Source organism: Brachyistius frenatus, unplaced genomic scaffold (genome assembly GCF_029030835.1).
Source record: "Brachyistius frenatus isolate BFR_SWC_R1_liver_20210118 unplaced genomic scaffold, ASM2903083v1 Contig_69, whole genome shotgun sequence".
Classification (NCBI taxonomy): domain Eukaryota; kingdom Metazoa; phylum Chordata; class Actinopteri; family Embiotocidae; genus Brachyistius; species Brachyistius frenatus.
The window spans coordinates 554,772-575,048 of NW_027210668.1; the positions used below are offsets into that span (position 1 = coordinate 554,772).

The window sequence follows — 20,277 nt, forward strand, 5'->3', positions numbered from 1 at the left end:
AACATCAGCGGATTACTGTGCAATTTGCAGATAACAAAATATATTTAACTACAGTAAAAAACCTTTCAGACATTTTGTCAGTAGCAGCTCTGTAAAGTCTTATTATTAGAAACTAATGGCACCAATAGCGTGATGTCATTAATTAAACATCTGGGCTCCGGTCGAGCTTCTGACCGGTTCATCGCTCGTCACAGTGTACCCGAGCAGCACAGACCCACGGGGTCACCTGAGGACTGGGTGGACTGGTTCCTGTACCGTCTGCATCAGGAGCCGTGGGCGCTGGGCGGCGTCGTCGTCATGGGAATGTTCGTGCTGGGAACTTTGTGTCTGGCGCTCTTCGCCCTGCTGTACGGATGCTGCTGCAGCCCCCAGATGGAGAAACCAAAGAAGAAGCAGAGGAGCTCAAAGGATGCAGTGATTTAGACGCGTGAAGGCAACTCGTTGAAATCACATGTGGCTAATCTTCCAGAAGTGTTGGAAATGTTACTTTTTGGGAGCTTTCGCAACTGCACAGTGTGTCACAGCTTTTCTAGGATATCCATTTCTTAAATGTACATTTAAATTAAACCAAAAACATTTGACATTTCTTCAGTATTGTTCATTTCTGTATTTGCACTGAATCACATCACCTTAATCAAAGCATCATTTGATTTTGGCTGAGTTGGCAGCCACCCTGTTGTAATGTAATGTTATCGGTGTGTGTCATTGTCAATCAAGGGATGTATCAAAACGGCAGATGCTAAAAAAATAACACACAATTATATCAGTATAACAATCTTTTAATCAAATTCATTTTAGATCTTTGGTTTAAAAACTCAGTCAAAAATGTTTACAAAATCAGTGATTATCTGTTGGGTATTTTCTAAGAATAAGATACTGAATGTACTTTATGAAAAAGAAGAATGACGTGTTTCAGTGAGTCAGCTTCACTTCAGTCATCCGCTGCTTTTGAGACAAAGGTTGGATGCGTCCGTTCTAGATGTCTTTCTAACCTGAAAATCATCAAATGAATGCAGCTCAACAGGAAGCTGCTTGTGCATCATATGTGTCTTTCAAACATTTTTATAAATTTATGTTCACAATACATTAGAGATTAAAGACAAAGATACGACGAGGTGTAAATGTATATACCTGCAAGCCAGATCCGGTGGACGTAGCGATGGATCAGAGTAGTATGGTTTGTGTAAAAACTTCTCCCAGCCAACAAAACAACTTGATTTTTCTGCTCTGTAAGATTTGCAATTTGTATTTATCCACAAGCATTTACGATCCTAGACCTAAAAGCTATTAGTACGTTTTGGAGCTTCATGCTTTAAAAGTTATTCACAGTAAGTGAAATATCATTTTGTCTCATAAACTGCGTGTAGTATTCAGACACTGACGTGCAGCAGTGGTCAGTATATAAATACATGATATATGTTGGATTGAATGTATGTTAAAGCTGCAAGCTGCACAGCTGGACATGTAAATATGGTCCATAGTATGTAAATATGGTATATTTCCATCAGAAATGGTTGTGAGCACGTGATGATTTTGGTAGAGGAGACTCAGACCTTCTCGTGCGACACGTTTCTTTTTCTGCGGGAGGACTTTTCCAAACTTTTTACGTGCATAACTGTCGTGTTTTCTGCTGCACAGCCACAACAAACCCTGAGCATTGATCCCAGCCGGCGTCTGGTCTCAAATATAAAACACATATAGATTTAAACGATGCTCATTTATGTATAATGCTGCACGGAAAACAACGACGTGCTGACCTCAATAGTTCCGCGAGCTTCAGCGCCCCTCATGAAATGTAGTTTGTTTTTTTAAACTACATTTCCCAGCGCTGCACGGTCCCCGCGTACTGCGCAGTACCGTTTTAGTGACGTTATAATTCCGCGACCAGGCATTTAAGCGACGCGCACAGTAATGGCGAGCGGTAAAAAGAGTGCGCTGCTCTCCTCTTTAGCGGACTATGGAGACGATTCAGAGCCAGACTCTGACCCCGAACCAGAAGAGACAAGTAAGTGATCACGACGTTAGATGCTGTGGTTCGTTCATGGTCTAGAAATCAAGTCTGTCGCTGGACGAGCCTCATGTGGCAGCTAACGTTAGCTGGTAGCTAACCTAGCTCACGTAGTTTACAGTCATTGTTGGTAAAAACAACACGTCGGAGGGGACTGTTGTTGTTGTTGTTGTTGTTTTGAACACAGACGGTCGTTGTTTATATTTACTGCAACGTGATTAGAAACCGTGAATATTTTGTCAACGAGTTTCTGGTTTAAAAAAAAAAAAAAAGTTCCCAGATGAACTTGTTGACTTCCGGTTTCACGCACCGGTGAAACGTGAATGATAAGTATAATATAATAATTATAATATAATAATAATAATAATGATAAGTTGTGAAACACTTCAACTTCTACTGAAACACGTCAAAGCTGCTGTTTGTTTGATCGGAGCCGACGGTGACCCCCAGGGCCACTTCTCTGACCTCTGACCTCTGACCTCTCTCTCTGTCTCGGTGTCCACCAGCGGGGCCTCGTGCCGGAGGCCTGGTGTACAGCTACGGTGACGACGACCTGAACCGAACCGAGGACATCGGGGACAAAGTGTCTGCAGATGAAGACAGCAGAGAGAGCAACTCGGTCCGTATTTCATCTCTCGAGTCACTTCCGTCTTTTAAAACGTGATTCCTCTCGTGTTTGTTTGGGTGTTTTAAACGTGCTGATGTGTCGGCTGTGACAGCAGCTGCGTCATATTCAAGCGTTAACACATAAACCGCAAAGTCGAAGAAAATCAACCAGTTTGTTTTTGATTTTGAAGGCAGTTGTAGATACGTGATCTTGTGTTTGAGCAGGGATGTGTTGTAGTTTACAAACCGGTGATTGTTGACATCTCGATACGTTATCATATCATCGCAGTTATTAATCCAGTGTTCATCCATTCAGTAAAAGTATTCTGATTCCTGTTTCACCTCTAAATAAAAGCTCGACTGCAGTAAAGGCCTCAGTAACTCTTAAATCTGATCATAGTAATACAAGTCAACAGTCATAGAAATACAAATTAAATGCTACTAGAACATGTAAATAAATAAAAGGGATTTCTCCCTCCATAAAACAGCTGGAGATTGTCTGGGAAGCATCCAGTGGTTTAACAGGAGACTTGTTATCAGACAGACTTTAAACAGAGAGCGTTTTATTTTGAAGAAACAGCGCTGGAAGTCTAAAAACACACAATATCATATCACAACCGCTCAGTTTAACTTCAAATTTGCACCAAATCACTGAAACGTTCAGACGTCTATTGTAGTAAAACCACAATTGCAGATATTAAAAGTAGGATGTTTGATCCAAAACCTAACTCGTGTTGTAGTTATTGTTTTAATTTTCAACATCTGTGATTTCTTTTTCTTTTTTTTACTATTTTTTTGAGAAGTTAGTGAGTTAGGGAGTCACAAATGGCAGCTGGAGTTGCTGTGACTTGCAGGGAAAAACTCACCGAGACTTGTGTGTGTGTGTGGTTTTTTTTTTAGTGTTTGAGTCGGATGATGAGGGAAAAGTTATCGACGATCAAAAGTCTGTATGAATTTAAAAATTCAAGGTGAGAAAGTTTTGGTTGTAAACTTGACATTAATAACATATTTAGAATACTTTCCATTAATCGGGATGAAAACAGACGGATAAAACTAACAGATGTTATATTTCCATCTTTGGCTCTTCGTTGTGTCTGTTTGCATTTTCAGTTTCATAAAATGAAACGGTTTAATTTAAAATATATTTGTTTATTTATTATTTTTGATAATAGTTGTCATGAACCTTTCGTGGTATTTGTATCATGACTGCTGACACATCAGAATAGACTGGAAATAATTGTTAGTCACAGCCTTATACCCAATACAATGTCCTGTCAAATTAAAATTGATTGACGGCTCTTTTAATGAAGGGATACGCTGTAGACAGCAACTCCCCTGAAGTCCTTTTATTCCTTTGCAGGTCTGTTTCAGTGCATCATTTAGTAAAACAGCAATGAAACACAGTAAGAGATGTTTGTTTTTTGTGCACTTCAGTACATCAACATAAACTATAACCTGAAAATAACCATAGAGTTGAATGGTAGCGTCTCTGACTCTGTCAACAACCTCACAATTGATCCGTCCTCCAGAGGAAGTTTTATTCCTTGTCTCTCTGTAAGTCGGACCGCTGACGGTTTTTTCTCTCGTGACTCCGTGTCGAAGACTTTAGATGAATAATAACTATAAAAACTGTTGTTTGACTGAGAGCTGATCCAGAGAAACAACACGAGCCCAGAGAGGAGTATTGTTATGTGTTATGTTATCTTCTCTCTGCACAAGCTGCTATCACACCCAGAAAAGCCTTTTGAATTCACATTTATTATCATATTTGTGTCTCCTTGAAGTGTTCATTAAATGTACCACGTTCCTGCTCAGGTTCAAATGCTGGCGAACCAAATCTCAATCTTGGACCTAAATTATCATTTTTCAAGAACTAGCAGACGAGGTTTCGATAGTTTTACGGTCCTTTGCTGGCTGCTGCTCGGTTCTCCGTCCTCGGTCTCCTCTCCTGTGGAGCCCGATAGACTTGTTAACCTTCTGCGTTTCTGTTTTCACAGGAGATGGAGGAATCTGACGAGGGGAGGGACGCAGAGGATGTCGAGGTATTTGAACTGGATACAGAAAACGATGAAGCCCGATTCATTTGTCATGTTTTTGTCAACTAACCAAAAGCAAAGAAATTTCTGTCACCATGTGCTGTGTAGCACGATCACTAGAGGGCGCTGTGGGTTCATCAACAGCGCTCAGACCGTCACACGTACTGACCCCACCTTGTGTGTGCGTGTGCGTGTGTGTGAGACTCACAACTCTTAACAAGCACAAACAATACTTTAGGTTTGTCTGAGATGGCGTCTGAGGTCTTTGATTGACAGTCACCTGATAAGCTGTCGTTTTGGGATGTTTGTATGTTCAGGGTGCTTCATGTCATGAAGGGGAGATCAGAGCGACAGCAACATAAAGATCTTGAAATGTGATCAAGACTGCGTCATGATGCGATTTCCCCACAACGCTTGTGTCGACATGTGGAGCGTTATTACCGAGGAAGAGAAACGTTTCCAGGAATGTCATGGAAACACTTCTGTTTGCTTCGTAGGATCATATTCAATGTTGAATTGTGTTGTTATGTTTTAGGAGTATTTTCTTCAGCGCCGAAGGTTTGACCGGTGGGAACGCTCGTATGGGTTCAGGTCCAGAGTCCTCCCACTTCATTACTCTTCTTCTGGGCAGTTATCTTGTCTGTCTTATGAGTGGCAGCTGCTGCTTGGTGTTTTGCTGCAGCTCTGTGTCTGTAGATTAGAGCTTCAGTGTGATGTCTGCTTGGGCCTCATTTCACCAGGAAGACTGAATGCTCCGGAAATCTTTGAATTCTTGCTCCAGCTCGTTGCCAGGTGACGCTGGGTAAGAGTCGTGGTGGAGGACAATAATAATAAACTTTATTTTTACAGCAAGAAATCAAATAGCTTTACAGCAAGTCAATTACATGCAGTATTTCACATATGAAAGTACATTTAAATATATAGAAAATAAATCAAATGCATAAGAACAGATCAAATTAAATGCAACAGAGTTCCAATATAAAATACAGCAATATGCACACCGCTTCAGGAGTAGCGAGTTAAAGGCTGAAGTAAAGAGATTTGTTTTGAGCTTTGTTTTAAAAGTATTTATGAGCAGCTTCCCTGATATCTAACAGCTAGTTTGTTCCACAGCTTTGGAGCAGAACTGACAAAAGCCGAATCCCCAATTTCCTTTGGGCTGTTGCTGGGATGTGTGATTGTGTTTTCTCACAGAGTGTTGGGTAACGTTCGGATTGGCTTATATACTCTCAGTTTCCACATTCGTGGATGAGGAGTTCTCTTCCTTAAACCAGCAAACCGCTGTGAGGTTTGTTGTGTCGTTACAGTTGGTTTCTCTGGATGTGTTGTCGAGACGTTTCCCTGTAAGATGAGTAGATGTCAGAGTTTCTGTCTCCAAATGGTGAGAATGGATGGATTTTCTGTTTCTTAGTCATTTAAGTCCCGACGGAAACATCTGCAGCAGTAATGCTCCAATTACTTTGGTGATATTGATTTTTTTATTTTTTATTTTATTATCTAGCTCCAGACTGATATCTTATTGGATGGATTAGTGTCCAATCCCACATTTAAGGTCCCTGCTGGAGAAGAGGTCTTAGAAGCACCAGGCCTCAACTCTCTTTAAGATCTAGGCTTTGTGTTAGAAATTGTAAAAGGAGGAAGTCCAGTGATTTTAGTTGTAAACTGTCACAGAGTTTGGGGCCTCATAAGAGACGAGTAGAAAAATATTCAGATCTAAATGGAAGCAATAAATTGGAAAAGATATTGCGACAGTTCGTCCTTTGTGGGGTTCAAACTCAACACTGGATCATAACATTTACAATAATTAATTTAGAGAGCTTCCAAGTTCAAGAAAGTCCTGATGGCATTTCAGGGCTGTTTTCACAGACTTTTGCCAGCTCGTTCAGTCCCACAGGGGACAGGGGACAGGAGACAGGAGACTCGTTCCATCCAAAGATCTCTTTCCCAGTTTTGATGTATTTGCACAGACACGAACAGAAGTTGAGCAATCTGAGGTTTTAACACATCATGAAGTCAGTCTTCTGTTGTAGATGTATTGATCCACTCTATAGTTTGTTGCGTTGGATTCGTGCTTTCACAGAATATTTACTAAAATATTGATGAAATTCGATTTTTGAGTGCGAGTAATGTGAATATAATGACTTGTTGGATTAAAACAAATAACAGAACAGTCTGTTAAATTCAGAAAATGACATCAATTTACTGTAATGCAGCACTTTTGTCACATCACACAACGTTGTCTAAAATCGAATTACAGTCCGACTGATTCTGCATCTTTGGGCTCGATGCTGATACTAATATTACAGAGTAAAAAAAGATTATATATAAATATTTCGGCTGATATTTCTCTATATATGTATACAGTATATAAACATATATATATTTTTTGCAGTGATCCCTAGAAATTGTTTATCAAATTTGATGATGTAATGTAAAGGAGGCAGAATATTTTACTGTTTATTGTCCACTGAAACAGTAAACTTATATAAACTGTATATATATTTTTTTTAAAAACAACACCACATAGATCATAAATGAGATCAATTTTTAATTTATCCCAAACATCTTTTTCAGAATTATGTTCTGTAAAAAAAAAAAAAAAAAATGTGTCCATACACTGACACATCTGATGGGCCGATATCAGCTGATTTATTGGTCAGACGTGAATATCTAGTTTTATATCATAATATAGATTTATTGGCCAGCCCTAATTAGAATTTATTACACTTTGTTTTAATTTAAAATGTTTTGTTCGTTGTCCAAAAGTAACAACTAGGTACGAAAATGTCTGTTTGTAATGTTTAGTATATTCATGGCCAGAGTTTTGGTGACAAGCATAATTATGATTTGTGATCATAAGTGTTGTGTTTACAGTGTGACCTCATCAGAGGGCTGAATTAAAAAAAAAAAAAAAAATCTTTATTCTATCCTAAAGACACTAAATCTTAAAAGCCCTCTTTTTTTTTTTTTTTTTTTTTTTAAGCTTACTGTGACCCCTGACCTCACTTTGAAGGGCGGCCAAATGGGAGAAAAATGTCAGCTGGGCGATCAATGAAACGATGAGTGTTTATTGGCTCTGTGTCCAACAGAAGGTGCCATCTATTTATACTGTTTAGATGTATTTAATTTGGGTTTGTGCCAGCGAGCTCTGCTGTACTGCCGTGTCTCTCCGTCCTCCCGCCTCCCCCTCGTGATTTGGCCAAGTTCAGGACAATCCTTTGATGTGCCCGAGCAGTTGCTAGGTGACGACGTGATTCCTGTGAATAACAGCTCTGTTCTTTTGTGCTGAACCTGTGTTATGCCCACAAAGCTGGCACAACAGGAGGCATATTTCAGAGGCTGCGCGAGATTCCTCCTCCTCCTCCTCCTGAGCCGAGGCATTCACTGGAAACGGCCTCGATTTACTCTTCTGGTTTCTATTACGTCTTAGAAACTATTCTGTGCACTCTGTTGCGTGAGCGTCTGTGATTTTTCGCTTTCAGGTACACATGGAAAGAGCTTTTATCTTCAGCTGCACATCTTTCACCAGAACTGACCTTTTGGACAAATCATCTCACCACCCTACCCGTAATCCTCCATAGTTAACATTAAAAACTAAGAACATGGTTTGATAACATCCACCACTGGTGGTGTTCATCGCCCCCGCCAGCCTCGATGATTAGACTCCCCTGTTTTAACACCTAAACATCCCACGTGTTTCTGTTTCTCTCTCTTATCCTCGCCTCCATCTTTTTGTTTTGCAGATCCCAGAAGCAGAAAGAAAGGATCCCAATGAGCTTGTGGGTGAGTACGTGTGTTTGTGTGTCACTATATCTTTTGTGCTGAACCTGTGTTCTTACTTATTTATTTATTTACTTATTTACACCAGACTTAATAGTTTCTCTTGACAACCCACCGGCAGCTATGTTAGTTTCAAAATGTATTTGAATCTGATGGTATAATGTTGAGAGGCATCAACCAATCAGACCTGCAGCAAACACGGCCACGGCTGTAATATAAGTCAATAAGGCACCACTTCCAAACTTTCCAAATGTTATCGGACCAAATGGATCAAACTCTCGGGGGGTTGCAGCGGCTTTTATTTTATTAAGACAAGGAATGGAAGTCTGTAAGAAAACAACCCATTAACACTTATCTCTTGATGTAAATAATAAGACAAATATGTAGGATACGGTGTAAGAATGGGATTGGACTTTTTATTGTACGAGTTGGGTGTTGGTGTAGTAAACGTATGAGTCACTAACTAGACCTGGTGGAGTTATAAAAGCCTCCTTGTGCACCGACTGGCAGAAGGAGTATGAAGGTCTCACCAGGAGCTGTCAGTGGTTAGTGAGCAATCGCTGACCTGTACAGGTGTGCATGTGTGTAAGTGAGCATCAGATCAGACAGGATGTGAGTGATACGGGGAGCGGCGTTTTCTACACCAGTCATAACCAGTCAAACCATAAACTCTCAACACTATCGGTTCCCCTTCTGCTGTTTGTTTATTTCTGCCTCTTCCTGGACGCATGTGATGGTTCGGATTATGAAAAGCAACACTAATATCCATTTATTATTTAACTGTAAAAGAGAAGATACACGGTAACGTGAAGATCTGTCTATAATAGAATATTATAAGTCTCGTGGAGATGATTGGTCGAGCAGATTTCTTTTCTTAAAGGTCCCGACGTTATATAAATTCAGATTTCCATTTTTTTTTAATTTTTTTTTATTATAATGCAGGTGATGTATAAATTCTGGGACAGTGTCAAACTGTCCGGTGTTAAATGCACACGCCGACTGTACCGTTTGAACTTCTGGAAGTTTGTGATGTCACAAACCCGCGCTCATCTCATATTCCACTGGCCAACATTTTATGCGGAACAAAACTTCGAGCAGCCTTTCCATCGCAGAGTTAGCAAGCTGCAAGACTGAAAAAAAGCCTTGTGGTCGACCTGGGCGAGTGTCACTCTACTCAATGAACTTCATTTCAATGAATTTTAACGAACACGGACATGAAACAACCTGTTGTTGGTGGAGCTCCTGAGAGAAGCTTTAGAAAGGAGATGTGAAACTATTTTAAGATGTTCTTGTGGATATCAAGACTGAAAATATAAACATCAAATTATCAAACATGGGACCTTTTAAGTGGGATGAAAATGATGGTGCCTTTGTGTTCTCAAGGCGTAGTTTTACCAACACGCCTCACTCTCTAAATTAAATCCCAGCATGCTCCATGAGAGAGACACTCGTAGCTGATTAAACGTGGTCGCTTCTGCCCTCCGTCATCTCCACTTCCCCCCTTCTGGTTGGCTGCAGCTATAAAAAGCAGTCACAGAGGAAAGGAAATGCATTCGAGCCATTTTTAGTTTTCCGTGCAGCCACCATGGCCACCAGTGTGCTGTGGTGTGAGAGCGTGAGTCATCGCCCGGACCCTTGACATTCCTCCGTCTCGTCTGTCAGTAAATGTCAGTGCGTCTGGCAAACAGCCGTCCGTCAGCAGGCTGAAGACAGCTCTTTGTCTGCTCTCTGAAGGGACGCACATTGTCCGTCTGTCCCTGAAGACCCTCGGGGCACAGATTGGGACTTTCTGTCTGTTGTTTTGGGGACGACAGATGGAAGTTTTAAACAGAATATCATCTCTTCTCTGTCTGTTTGTTTCTCTCTTCTCTGTCTGTTTGTTTCTCTCTTCCTGGCTGTGTTTCATGAGAATATTCCTCTCCTGCTTAGCTGAATCACAAACAGCTTATTACCAGGCTGTGATTTATTTACACTTCCACCGTTACTGAGACACTTTATTTAGGTGTTTATATCAGAGTTTGCCCAACAAGGCTACAAAATGATCAAGTAAATCTCTGGTTGTCTTGAGCGGATTAGCAGGTTTCAGCAAGGCTAAATAAACCCTTGTGTGTGTGTGTGTGTGTGTGTGTGTGTGTGTGTGTGTGTGTGTGTGTGTGTGTGTGTGTGTGTGTGTGTGTGTGTGTGTGTGTGTGTGTGTGTGTGTGTGTGTGTGAGAGAGTTTAACAAAATACCGAGCCTCCACCTAATACCTGTGAGTCATCGGACTTGCCTTGTCAGGTTTTTCTATCGTTGGAGGCGACAGTATTTTCAGTGTTTTTCTAACGTAGGGATTACAGACGAGTTACATGAACCTTTAATATTCATGTATCTGTATAACTGTTTTTTTGGGGGTTTTTTCTCCGTCAAAAATATGCATGAACCTGCACACATGCTTGCTCGGTATGACTTCTGTGTCGAGCCAACGAAGGCAACGCCCTGCCCCTCCTTAGCCCCGGTGGGGGGGAGGTTAACCAGGACCATATCAGCTATGAGGGAGGTGCTGCTCCTCCTCTGAACTTTCCTTACTTTAGGGGAGGTCAGTGTGGCGAGTCAGGATCCCACACGTGAGTCTGTGGTCTCAAATGATCAACGGACCAAGAAAAGCAGAAAAGCCAGCGACGGGAGGGACGGCCGGAAGGAGTGTGTCAGTGTGCGACGGCAAACAAACATTTCGCAGTTCATTTCTGGCACGAGCTCCTCGTGCTGCTGTTGCTCCACTGTGGAAGATTTATGTGTAAACAGACACGTATGATTCTGCTACTGAATCTGCTCTGGGCCAAAGTGTCACAGTGTTTCAGCCCTGACAGCAAAACAAGATGGTTTTCAATGTTACTTTTCTCCAGTTTTTTTTTTGGCCTAAATTTGGCCAAAGTTGGATTTAAATCAGAACCAGTCAGCAAAGATCAGTCAACATTATCACACATTTGGGAACAGCCTTGAACTCTTCACAGTTTTTTGTTTTTAGACACATTTATGTGATTACTGTTGAGTATTGGTCCAATTCATCAAACCGTGCTGGCAGAAAGTCGTGCACACGCTGTTTTTAGGGCTTCATATAGTTGAAATATTTACACACTAATGAAATAGTACAAATTATAGTAAACGGGGAGTCATTTTCTCAGTGTCCAAGAAACACTGACGAAGTAGTTTTTCAATGCTTTGTTTAATAAATAAGCCACACAGAGAAGATCCTAGTTCAAGTTGCTCATGTGTTCATGTAAACTAAACGACCACGAGCAAGACATGTTTTAAGACACTGAAAAATAGACTTGTAAAAGTAATTTGTGTCTGACTTATTGTATTTTTTTTAATGGGCATGTGCTCCTGTTCCCTCATTAAAAACTGTCCACTTTATTTGAAGATGCTTTATTGAAAACAATTGCAAGAAGAACAAATACAACAGAAATGATCCTAAAATAAGTAATACATTGTAACGCGAGGAAGGATATATACATACAAAAATATTAAACCATCTAAAGTATATTTATACAAAAGTCTTCAAACTAGTTCAAACTGATACAGTTTTAATTGCTTTTTGCTTTAGAGAGTTACACCCAGTGAATAAATGGCTCGAACTCTTTGTTGAAGATGATAAAGCTCAGTTTCTCACCTGTAAATTCACATTTAGGGATCTGAGATTTTGGCAGAAATAGTGAAATTGGTAACTTCAGGTGAAAGTATTTGATGTAACTGAAGTGTTTCTTTCGGAGAAATTTGCAGGTGGAATTTTCCTCGAATGTTTTGGAAGATGAAGTCTTCCATAAGACCGAGTCAGCACTTCAGAAAAATGATCTTCCTGTGTTCAGTCAAGCTTTTACATGTCGACGTTCTTCACAGCATCAGCAGACGCGAGCTCCTGCAGTACACACACACACACACACACACACACACACACACACACACACACACACACACACACACACACACACACACACACACACACACACACACACACACACACACACACACACACACACACACACACACACACACACACACACACACAATCAATATGCCTGACAGCGCTGAGTGGCTGTAGAGACTTTCAGTCGGGTGGTTACAGAGCGACTCTGAAGAATTTCTGGCTTGCAGTCAGAGAAAAGCAAAGAGGGAGACGAGGAGAGCAAAACAAGGGACGAGTCCAAAAGGGAGGAGAAGGAGCCTCCCTTCTCCGTACAAGCCCCGACAGCAGCCACTCCTCATACCACACGGCCCTATAAAACCCACCGGCAGACAGAGATGGAACAAGATGCTCAGGAATTCACCAGCAATGTTTGCTGAACACACAACAGACCTTTGTCACTGCGTTGAGTTTGCTCTCCAGTGCATCCCCACATGCAGCCTCCCGTCACGTCAGCGTCGGTTCTCCCCGCTGCGCTGCCTTTTTGTATGTTGTATGTTAATCCTCACCCTGCGGGCGGAGCAGAGAGGGAAACGCATGAAAACCTCACGTTGATGTTTTCTGTCTTGGCAGCGCTGTTCTCCGAGAAGGTGAGGAACATGTCGCCCGATGAGATCAGGATCCCCCCCGAGCCTCCTGGACGCTGCTCCATCCAGCTGCAGGTACTCGCCTCCTGCCAACAGTCTCCTGAAGCACTTCATCTAAACACAATATACTGTTGCTGTCGTCACGTGCGAGCAGCTTTTATATCGCCACTAATGCCACAGTTTTGTCTGCTAATCCCTTCAGAGGAGCGGGTGTGAGGATGTAGCCGGGGTTTAGCTGTCATGAGAGCTTGATGGCGTTGTCATGGCGACCTGTGCTTTGTGTCTCTACGTTTTCGAACCGCAGGAACTGTTTCACAGTTTAAAGAACAGTGAGAGGGAGTTCCCCTTTTTTTTTTTTTTTTTTTTTGTCTCCAAAAAGTGGAAAACTTGAACCTTTTAAGTTCCTATAACTCCATTTGTGGTACTTTTTTTTTTAACATTTATTTTTTTAAGCTCCTCCTCCTCGGTAGATACTTTCCCCGTCACAATAGGAGCTGTGGTGCCGTGAGTGTACGGTGGTCGGTCGAACACAGGAGCACAGACAACCGCCCTGTTTAAAACGCTGCGTAAGCAGTAAGCCTGGTAGACTACAGCTACCGGCGAAGCTAGCACGGTGCCGACCGGTCCGATTCCACTGTGATTAAAACCGCACAGGAAAGTTTCCAAAGGAGACGCGCAATACTGAGAAATGGGCCGACAACAAAGTCCAGGCTTCATTGAGCATTTACACATCGGAGGAAACACGGCGTGACTTCGATTCAACGAAGAGAAATATAGGAAGTCGCTCCGTTTGCGTCGTTTCAGGGTTCATATCTGCAAACTGGGAAAAAAAGCCCCTCGACCCCGTTTAGTCTCCAACCAAAACGCCTTCTGTTGGCTTGATGATGTGTTTGATAAACACTTTCCAGGTTGTAGTTTCATCCAGCTGAACAACAAAAACGTTGCGTTGGCTTCTGAAGGAAGATGTTGCTTTCGTAAGCAGACACGCTGTCTGCACTCGCTCTTTTTGGCACAAGTACAGATTTGGGATGAAAAGACTTGAATAAAATGTGAAGGACTGACGGCTGCCTCATCCACACACACACACACACACACACACACACACACACACACACACACACACACACACACACACACACACACACACACACGTCATCTCAAATGTTGGTGCACTCAGAATAACCTGTTCTCGACGCCGAGTGAATAATTTAGCAGTTTCCCTCGTTCCCTCTGGGGTTAGAGATAAACTCTGGTGGCTACATGAGGGACTCGCCCCGGTAATTACAGCAGCACCTTCATCCAGCGCTGCATCACCACCGCCGCTCTCTTCACCGCTGCGCGTCCAACTCGCTGTAAGCTCGGTCTGGTGTGTAGTTGAGGCAGGTCGGGACACACAGCTGACTTAGTAAGTGAACAGCTCAGCAGTATTCCCCTGCGGTCAGACACTCCTCCACCTTTCAGATGAGCAACCAATGATTCACCGTCCCCAGAGCAGCCTGGATATCCCGGCCCTCGGGTCACCCAGGACGCTTCTACTCCCCGAATGGGGTTTAATTGGATTTCGCGGATGTTATGTTGTTGCAATACTTTTGGCTTTTTGTTCCCGTCCTCTCACCACAGCTGGAACGTTTCCATTTTGTGAGCCGTTTCCAAGCGCCTTTTAAAATCAGGCCGTGACCTTGGGATCCATTATCTGCCAGCACACACAGCTCAGGTTGAACCTCAGATGTGTGTTGAAGACTGACGGTCCAAGTAAACGGACATTTGTTTTTATCCAAAAGGAAAGAAAACTGCCTGTCTTCTATCGACAAGATCCTTTTTTTTTTTTTTTTTTTTTTTCTAAAGTCAGGAAGTAGTTTGATGCAGCAGTTAAACAGCTGGTAGAGGTGGATGTCTACTTCGGTCACCGCCTGCTCACATGCTGAAGTGTCCTGAAGAAGGACATCGAAGCCAAAATCGGTCCTGATTGCGGCCTCGTCAGTGGTGTGTGTCCGTAGGGGAACGAGGTTGAAATTTGAAAGTGTTTTGTTCCCACTGAAGTAAAAAAGACACAATATAAGTGCAAGAGGAGGAGTGGATGCAGACCGGGTCAACAAAGTCTGCTGTTCATGGTCCTTTTCTTTTGCCCGGTCAAATTGACAGCAGCAGGGACATCTTGACTTTTATTCCCTAATGCAGGTCAAGTTTATAAAAGGGTCAGAATCTCACATTTCTCATGACGCGGCTCTTTTTCCGAACCCTCCCTGCCTCGTTAACACCCAAACTGTTTCTAACTCATATCACGGAGGATGCTCTGGATACTTCTGCCAGCTCCCTGCGGCTCAGTGGAACCTGGTTGTCAAATATTTCAGAGGAATCAGAAACTTCATATACAATAGCTCCATTCACACTAACCCTCACCTGGCCAGAGCTCATCATATATATAGAAATAGTTTATTTCTATATATATATATATATATATATAGTTTTTGTTTGTTTTGATAACTTTGACATTGTATCCTGCCAAATGTTTAGTGTGGAGGAGTCGAGGGCCGAGGTGTCGGTCTCTTTACCGCCACGGTTGACCTCCTGTCTCATTGATCTGTTGGTTTTGTAACAGGAGAAGATCCACAAGCTGTACGAGAGGAAGCTCCATGGAGATTTTGACACAAACAACCACATCCAGAAAAAGAAGGAATTTAGAAACCCAAGGTGTGCAGCTCAAAACCAGACACACACACAGACACACACAGACACACACAGACACACACAGACACACACACACACACACACACACACACACACACACACACACACACACACACACACAGACACACACACACACACACACACACAGCCTGTCATTTACACAGGATTGTAGATACACTTTGGGGTAGAAACACTAAACAAGCACATAAATATTCTCTGCTCATAAATCCAGATTATCCACACAAGTATCCGAGTCTCTCATCCAGTTTTTCTCTGTTTTTTCTTTCAGTATTTATGAGAAGCTCATTCAGTTCTGCAGTATAGACGAACTGGGAACCAACTACCCAAAGGACATGTTCAATCCTCACGGCTGGTCAGAAGACTCGTACTACGAGGCTCTCGGTGAGACCATTTACTTCCTCTTCACGCGTTCTTTGCGATCGCAGCGCGACACTCGCTAACTGTGTTTCACTGTTGCAGCCAAAGCCCAGAAAGTGGAGATGGACAAGCTGGAGAAAGCCAAGAAGGAGCGGACCAAGGTGAGACTCGCAGGAACAAAGAGACGTGGATCAGCCTGCTGTCAGGGGCAAGTCTCCACCAGCGGCTCTTTATTTCTGCTTCACCACCTGCCTCACGTTCGGAAATCAATGTACATTGCCAAGTTGAGTTCTTGTAACAGCAGTGCAGGCCCACCTCCTGCCCCTCTCCCCTCCCCCTTGTGCCCCCCTTCCCTCCCCCTCCCCTCCCCCACTCCTGCCCCCCCTTCCTTCCCAACGCAGCCCCCTTCGTGTTTTCCATGAATCTGTCTTTTCTGGCTGGTTTTGCTTTCACTATTAAAAGAGCGTTGTCAGTTTGCTCGGTGGGACTGAAGAGGTGAGTGATGTCTGTCTCCGTGGCAACGTGCACATGTAGTTAGAAAACGGGGGGACGCACGCTGCCATCAGCAGCATTCCTGCCAATGCACCGAAGTCCTAAACTGAACCTGAGCGAACACGTTTCCGACAGGAGCTCTTCGCTTATTCTCCGCTGATAAATGCAGCCGGTGGTTTGCAGGCTGCAGTTGACACGCATGTCGTTTTTCAAAACTTTTAACGAGTGACGCGTTACAAATATGTTCTGGATCCTCGCGCAGAGCGTCGTATTCACCGCGTACACGACAACAGTCCAAATGAACGCCGCCCTCTTATCGCTACTCACGACGTCGGAAGTCCAAATTTTCAATAAGCCACGAGTTCTCGAGTTGTGACGTGTTTGCTGACGTTTAAAGAAATGTCGGCGGCAGCGGAAGTTCATTCTTCGTCTGATATTAAGCGAGTAAATTGTAATTTCAGTCACGTAGAGTTCGTCTTCATAACTTTAGATAACAGCCTCCGTCTGAGGAAAACCTTTCCCTCGCTGCCGTTGTATTTCCTGCACGGCGTCGTCCCGCCTGTTCGCTCGCTTAATCATTAACCCCCGTGGCTTCTAGACGCCAGCCACGTTGTCGTTGCCTGGCAACCGTGTTTTTACAACTTAACCGCTTGAGTGCCAAGCGTCCACGTTGTAACCGCAAGCTCGTGAGTTCCTTTTGAACGCAGCGTTAAACCAGCGTTCTCACAGGTTCATCTGTTCTTCAGATCGAGTTTGTCACGGGGACCAAGAAGGGCACCAACCCCTCCAGCACGGCAGCCCCCACCACCAGCAACACCACCACCACCACCGCCACAGGTACACCACCAGGCTTCAACACTTCAACACAGGATACGTTTAACATCCCAGATTTCACATTAAATGAAGCAGCGACGGCTCGACAAACTCCGAACACTTCGACTTGTTGACTTTTTCAGTTCTCATCCATGTCATCGGTTTACACTCCACATGCAGCGAGTTAGCAAATTTAACAATTTAAAGTCACATTTTCAAACACTATATTAGAGCTGAGGCCATAAAATAGGCAGAAATATATTATAGTCGTTTTAATGAATTACAATATTGATTAGAAATGTTATGAGGAGTGTTTAGAGGGTTTAATCGGTTTGTAAGAAGCGGCGCTGGTTTTCTGTGACCTCATGATAGTCAATAATTAAAAATCATATGAAATAATAAATTTGTGACTCGACAATCAAAAAAGTTTAAGATTGAGAAAAACCTAATTTACTTATCGAGAGTTTAAAAGTCAAATGCTCCTCTAATCTGTCCAATCAGGACGAATTACATTTGGTTGATGGTGGTCCAGCAACCCCTCTGATTGGTGCTTGAAAATTCATGACATCACGACATAACAGCTCAGCCATGCTGATGTTAGATCAGAGAAAAAAAGGACTATGGAAACGTTTATTTACTTCCTCTCTGTTTTTGCCACACTGCTGCCACTGACCACAGACCTCCCGGTGACCTGAACTCTGAACTCTGACCTTCACCTCACTGACTCCTCCCCCTTCTGTTTCCTCACCAGCAGACGCGCAGAAGAGGAAAAGCAAGTGGGACTCTGCGATCCCCGTGACACTGGCCCAGCCCACCCTCATCACTACCTCGGCGACCCTGCCGGCCGTCGTCTCCGTGACAACCACAGCCAGCGGCACCAAGACCACGGTCATCTCGGCGGTGGGCACCATCCTGAAGAAAGCAAAGCAGTGAACGGCAGGTGCTGAATCCCGTTTGTCTGTAAGAGTGAGTAACGAAACAACGACACGAACTCGGAAGTCCTGCACTCATCATGCAACGAACTGATGGACGCTCAGTGTTCATATTTAAAACCAGGACTCATCTAAAGACTGGACTGCCTTCTCTCGGGGATTGTACCTGCACGACTGCATCGTAAAGCCAAACCGACAGTTTGGTGGAAGTGCTCGTCGCCTCCGCTGTAAATCTGACGCATGCAGATCACACATTTGTCTGTCTTTCTTTTATTTTATTTTTTTATACATTGGCAACAGCTGTTAGTTTTAAACAGTTGAAGATGATGGTTGAACAAAGAAAAAGCTCCCACACGGACCTGGAAGAACTTTTTATTTTTATACTCTGGTGCAGTATCATCACGCCTCCTGTAGCGGTTATGTGTACTAGCTCGACATGTTTGTACATTTTCCAGCAGTCTTTAGTGGCGTAGTGAACGGCTGAGGTAAGATCCTTTCTTCCTTCTTTTGTACATATAAATTGATGATGAGGTGAATAAATGGATCAGATGTTGCCTTTTCACTTTTTTTTATTTGTTTTTTATATATTATTTTGAAACCACGTCACACTGTAAGCTGGCATCCAGATGAGGAAACCGTTTCTGTGGCTGCACAAATGTCCGTTTTCACGAAGCTGCACATCTCGGTGTGTCGCCGAGGAAATGAAAGGACGCTCCACGTTTAACGGCGATCGAGCTCTGGGCTCGAAGAATCGACGCCCACGAGCTCATTCACACTTTCTGTCTTCTCTGTCGGGGAGCGCTGCGTGTTCAGACTGCACATCTGAGTCCTGTCAAACTGCATCCAGAGGTCGGTGCGTTTGAGGCGAGGCGCGGGGTTAAAGTTCAGGTGCCTTCAAGATCAGGAAAAAATATTAATAAAGTCGGAGGCCTCGCGTTTATTTACCGTTACAAGCTGCACATATTTTTTCGTAACCTTTCGCACTGCGGCATAATTAAGTTGGGCGTTGTATTTGAACTTGCCTGAGTCAACATCAAAACTATGCAAAGGAGAATTCCTCGTGTTTCAATTGTGTCTTAATCTAAAACTGAATTTTCTGTTTTATTAATTTCCTAAAAAAAAAGTAGATACATGACAGCCAGCGATAAAACTGACTAATGTATTAGCATCCAGTTCGCTATTAACTTTTTTTTTTTTTTTTTATTTTGCTATTTGGAACACAGAAAAATCTGATTAAGCCCTGACATGAATGAATATTTTCTAAACACAATAATTTCACCATTTTTTAACTTTTACAATTTAGAAGTAGGAAAAGATGGCAAAAAAAAAAACCCCAACCATGATCCAAATCCTCCGTGAGAGTCTTTGTGGGACTCTGGGACCCTCCAGGGTTAACGCAGATTGTGCCTCAGACCTGAGTCATTGATGACAATCAGCTGAATCATGCCCACGTTTGGCCACAAGCCGATGCAGAAGTCATGCGTTTGGTACGGAGGTGAACCAACGTCCACGTTTGTCTTCCATCTGAACAGCTTTTTTTTTTTTTTTTGGCTGAGAATGGAATGAAAATACAGGAATGACGTGGACAAAAAAACCCTGCAGGCTCCCTCTGAGATGTGTCTGACATGTTGGTTCCTCACTGCAGAATGAAAACCCTCCAAGGTTGAGACAGAAACTGCAGCCTATTAGCAGGTTCCTTTGATTGATAGTGTAATTGATTATTATTTTTTTTTTTTTATCCCAATGCACCTGTATAGAGTCTAACTACAAAATAGCTTAATTTTCCATATTATTTTCAACAGCTGGTCGCACTGATGTAACAGTGACTGAATACAACCGTGTGAAAATGTAAAGACTTATTTTATGGTAATTTAACGGGAACTTCACTTGTAAATTGAGCTTATACATCTATATATTGACTTTATATATATATATATATATATATATATATATATATATATATATATATATGTATATGTATGTATATGTTTATAAAACTGTAATAAACACCAAACAA

At 42.7% G+C, this 20,277-nt stretch overlaps 1 protein-coding gene across 4 annotated transcripts; it reads left to right on the forward strand.

Annotated features, from left to right (window-relative positions):
• The first annotated feature begins 1,892 nt into the window (after positions 1-1,892).
• Positions 1,893-18,813, forward strand: sap30bp (SAP30 binding protein). Of its 4 annotated transcripts, none has more exons than XM_069707448.1 (10): positions 1,893-2,005; positions 2,515-2,627; positions 4,612-4,656; positions 8,394-8,433; positions 12,944-13,032; positions 15,557-15,648; positions 15,935-16,047; positions 16,126-16,184; positions 17,262-17,352; positions 18,080-18,813. In XM_069707448.1, exons 1-10 carry the CDS (start codon positions 1,912-1,914, stop codon positions 18,259-18,261), a joined length of 918 nt encoding a protein of 305 aa, XP_069563549.1. In that variant the 5' UTR covers positions 1,893-1,911; the 3' UTR covers positions 18,262-18,813. The 4 variants fall into 4 exon arrangements, with proteins under 4 accessions (XP_069563549.1, XP_069563550.1, XP_069563551.1 ...); XM_069707449.1 differs by having other exon boundaries at positions 18,083-18,813; XM_069707450.1 differs by having other exon boundaries at positions 16,126-16,231; positions 18,080-18,219.
• Positions 18,814-20,277: the final 1,464 nt, after the last annotated feature.

What these genes read in the sequence shown, in the direction of transcription:
- sap30bp (XM_069707448.1), top strand. Translation starts at nt 1,912, where the DNA reads ATGGCGAGCGGTAAAAAGAGTGCGCTGCTCTCCTCTTTAGCGGACTAT. An exon ending in ACAGCAGAGAGAGCAACTCG is followed by an intron (nt 2,628 to 4,611) that starts GTCCGTATTTCA and finishes CTGTTTTCACAG; the next exon opens with GAGATGGAGGAATCTGACGA. An exon ending in GCTGCTCCATCCAGCTGCAG is followed by an intron (nt 13,033 to 15,556) that starts GTACTCGCCTCC and finishes GTTTTGTAACAG; the next exon opens with GAGAAGATCCACAAGCTGTA.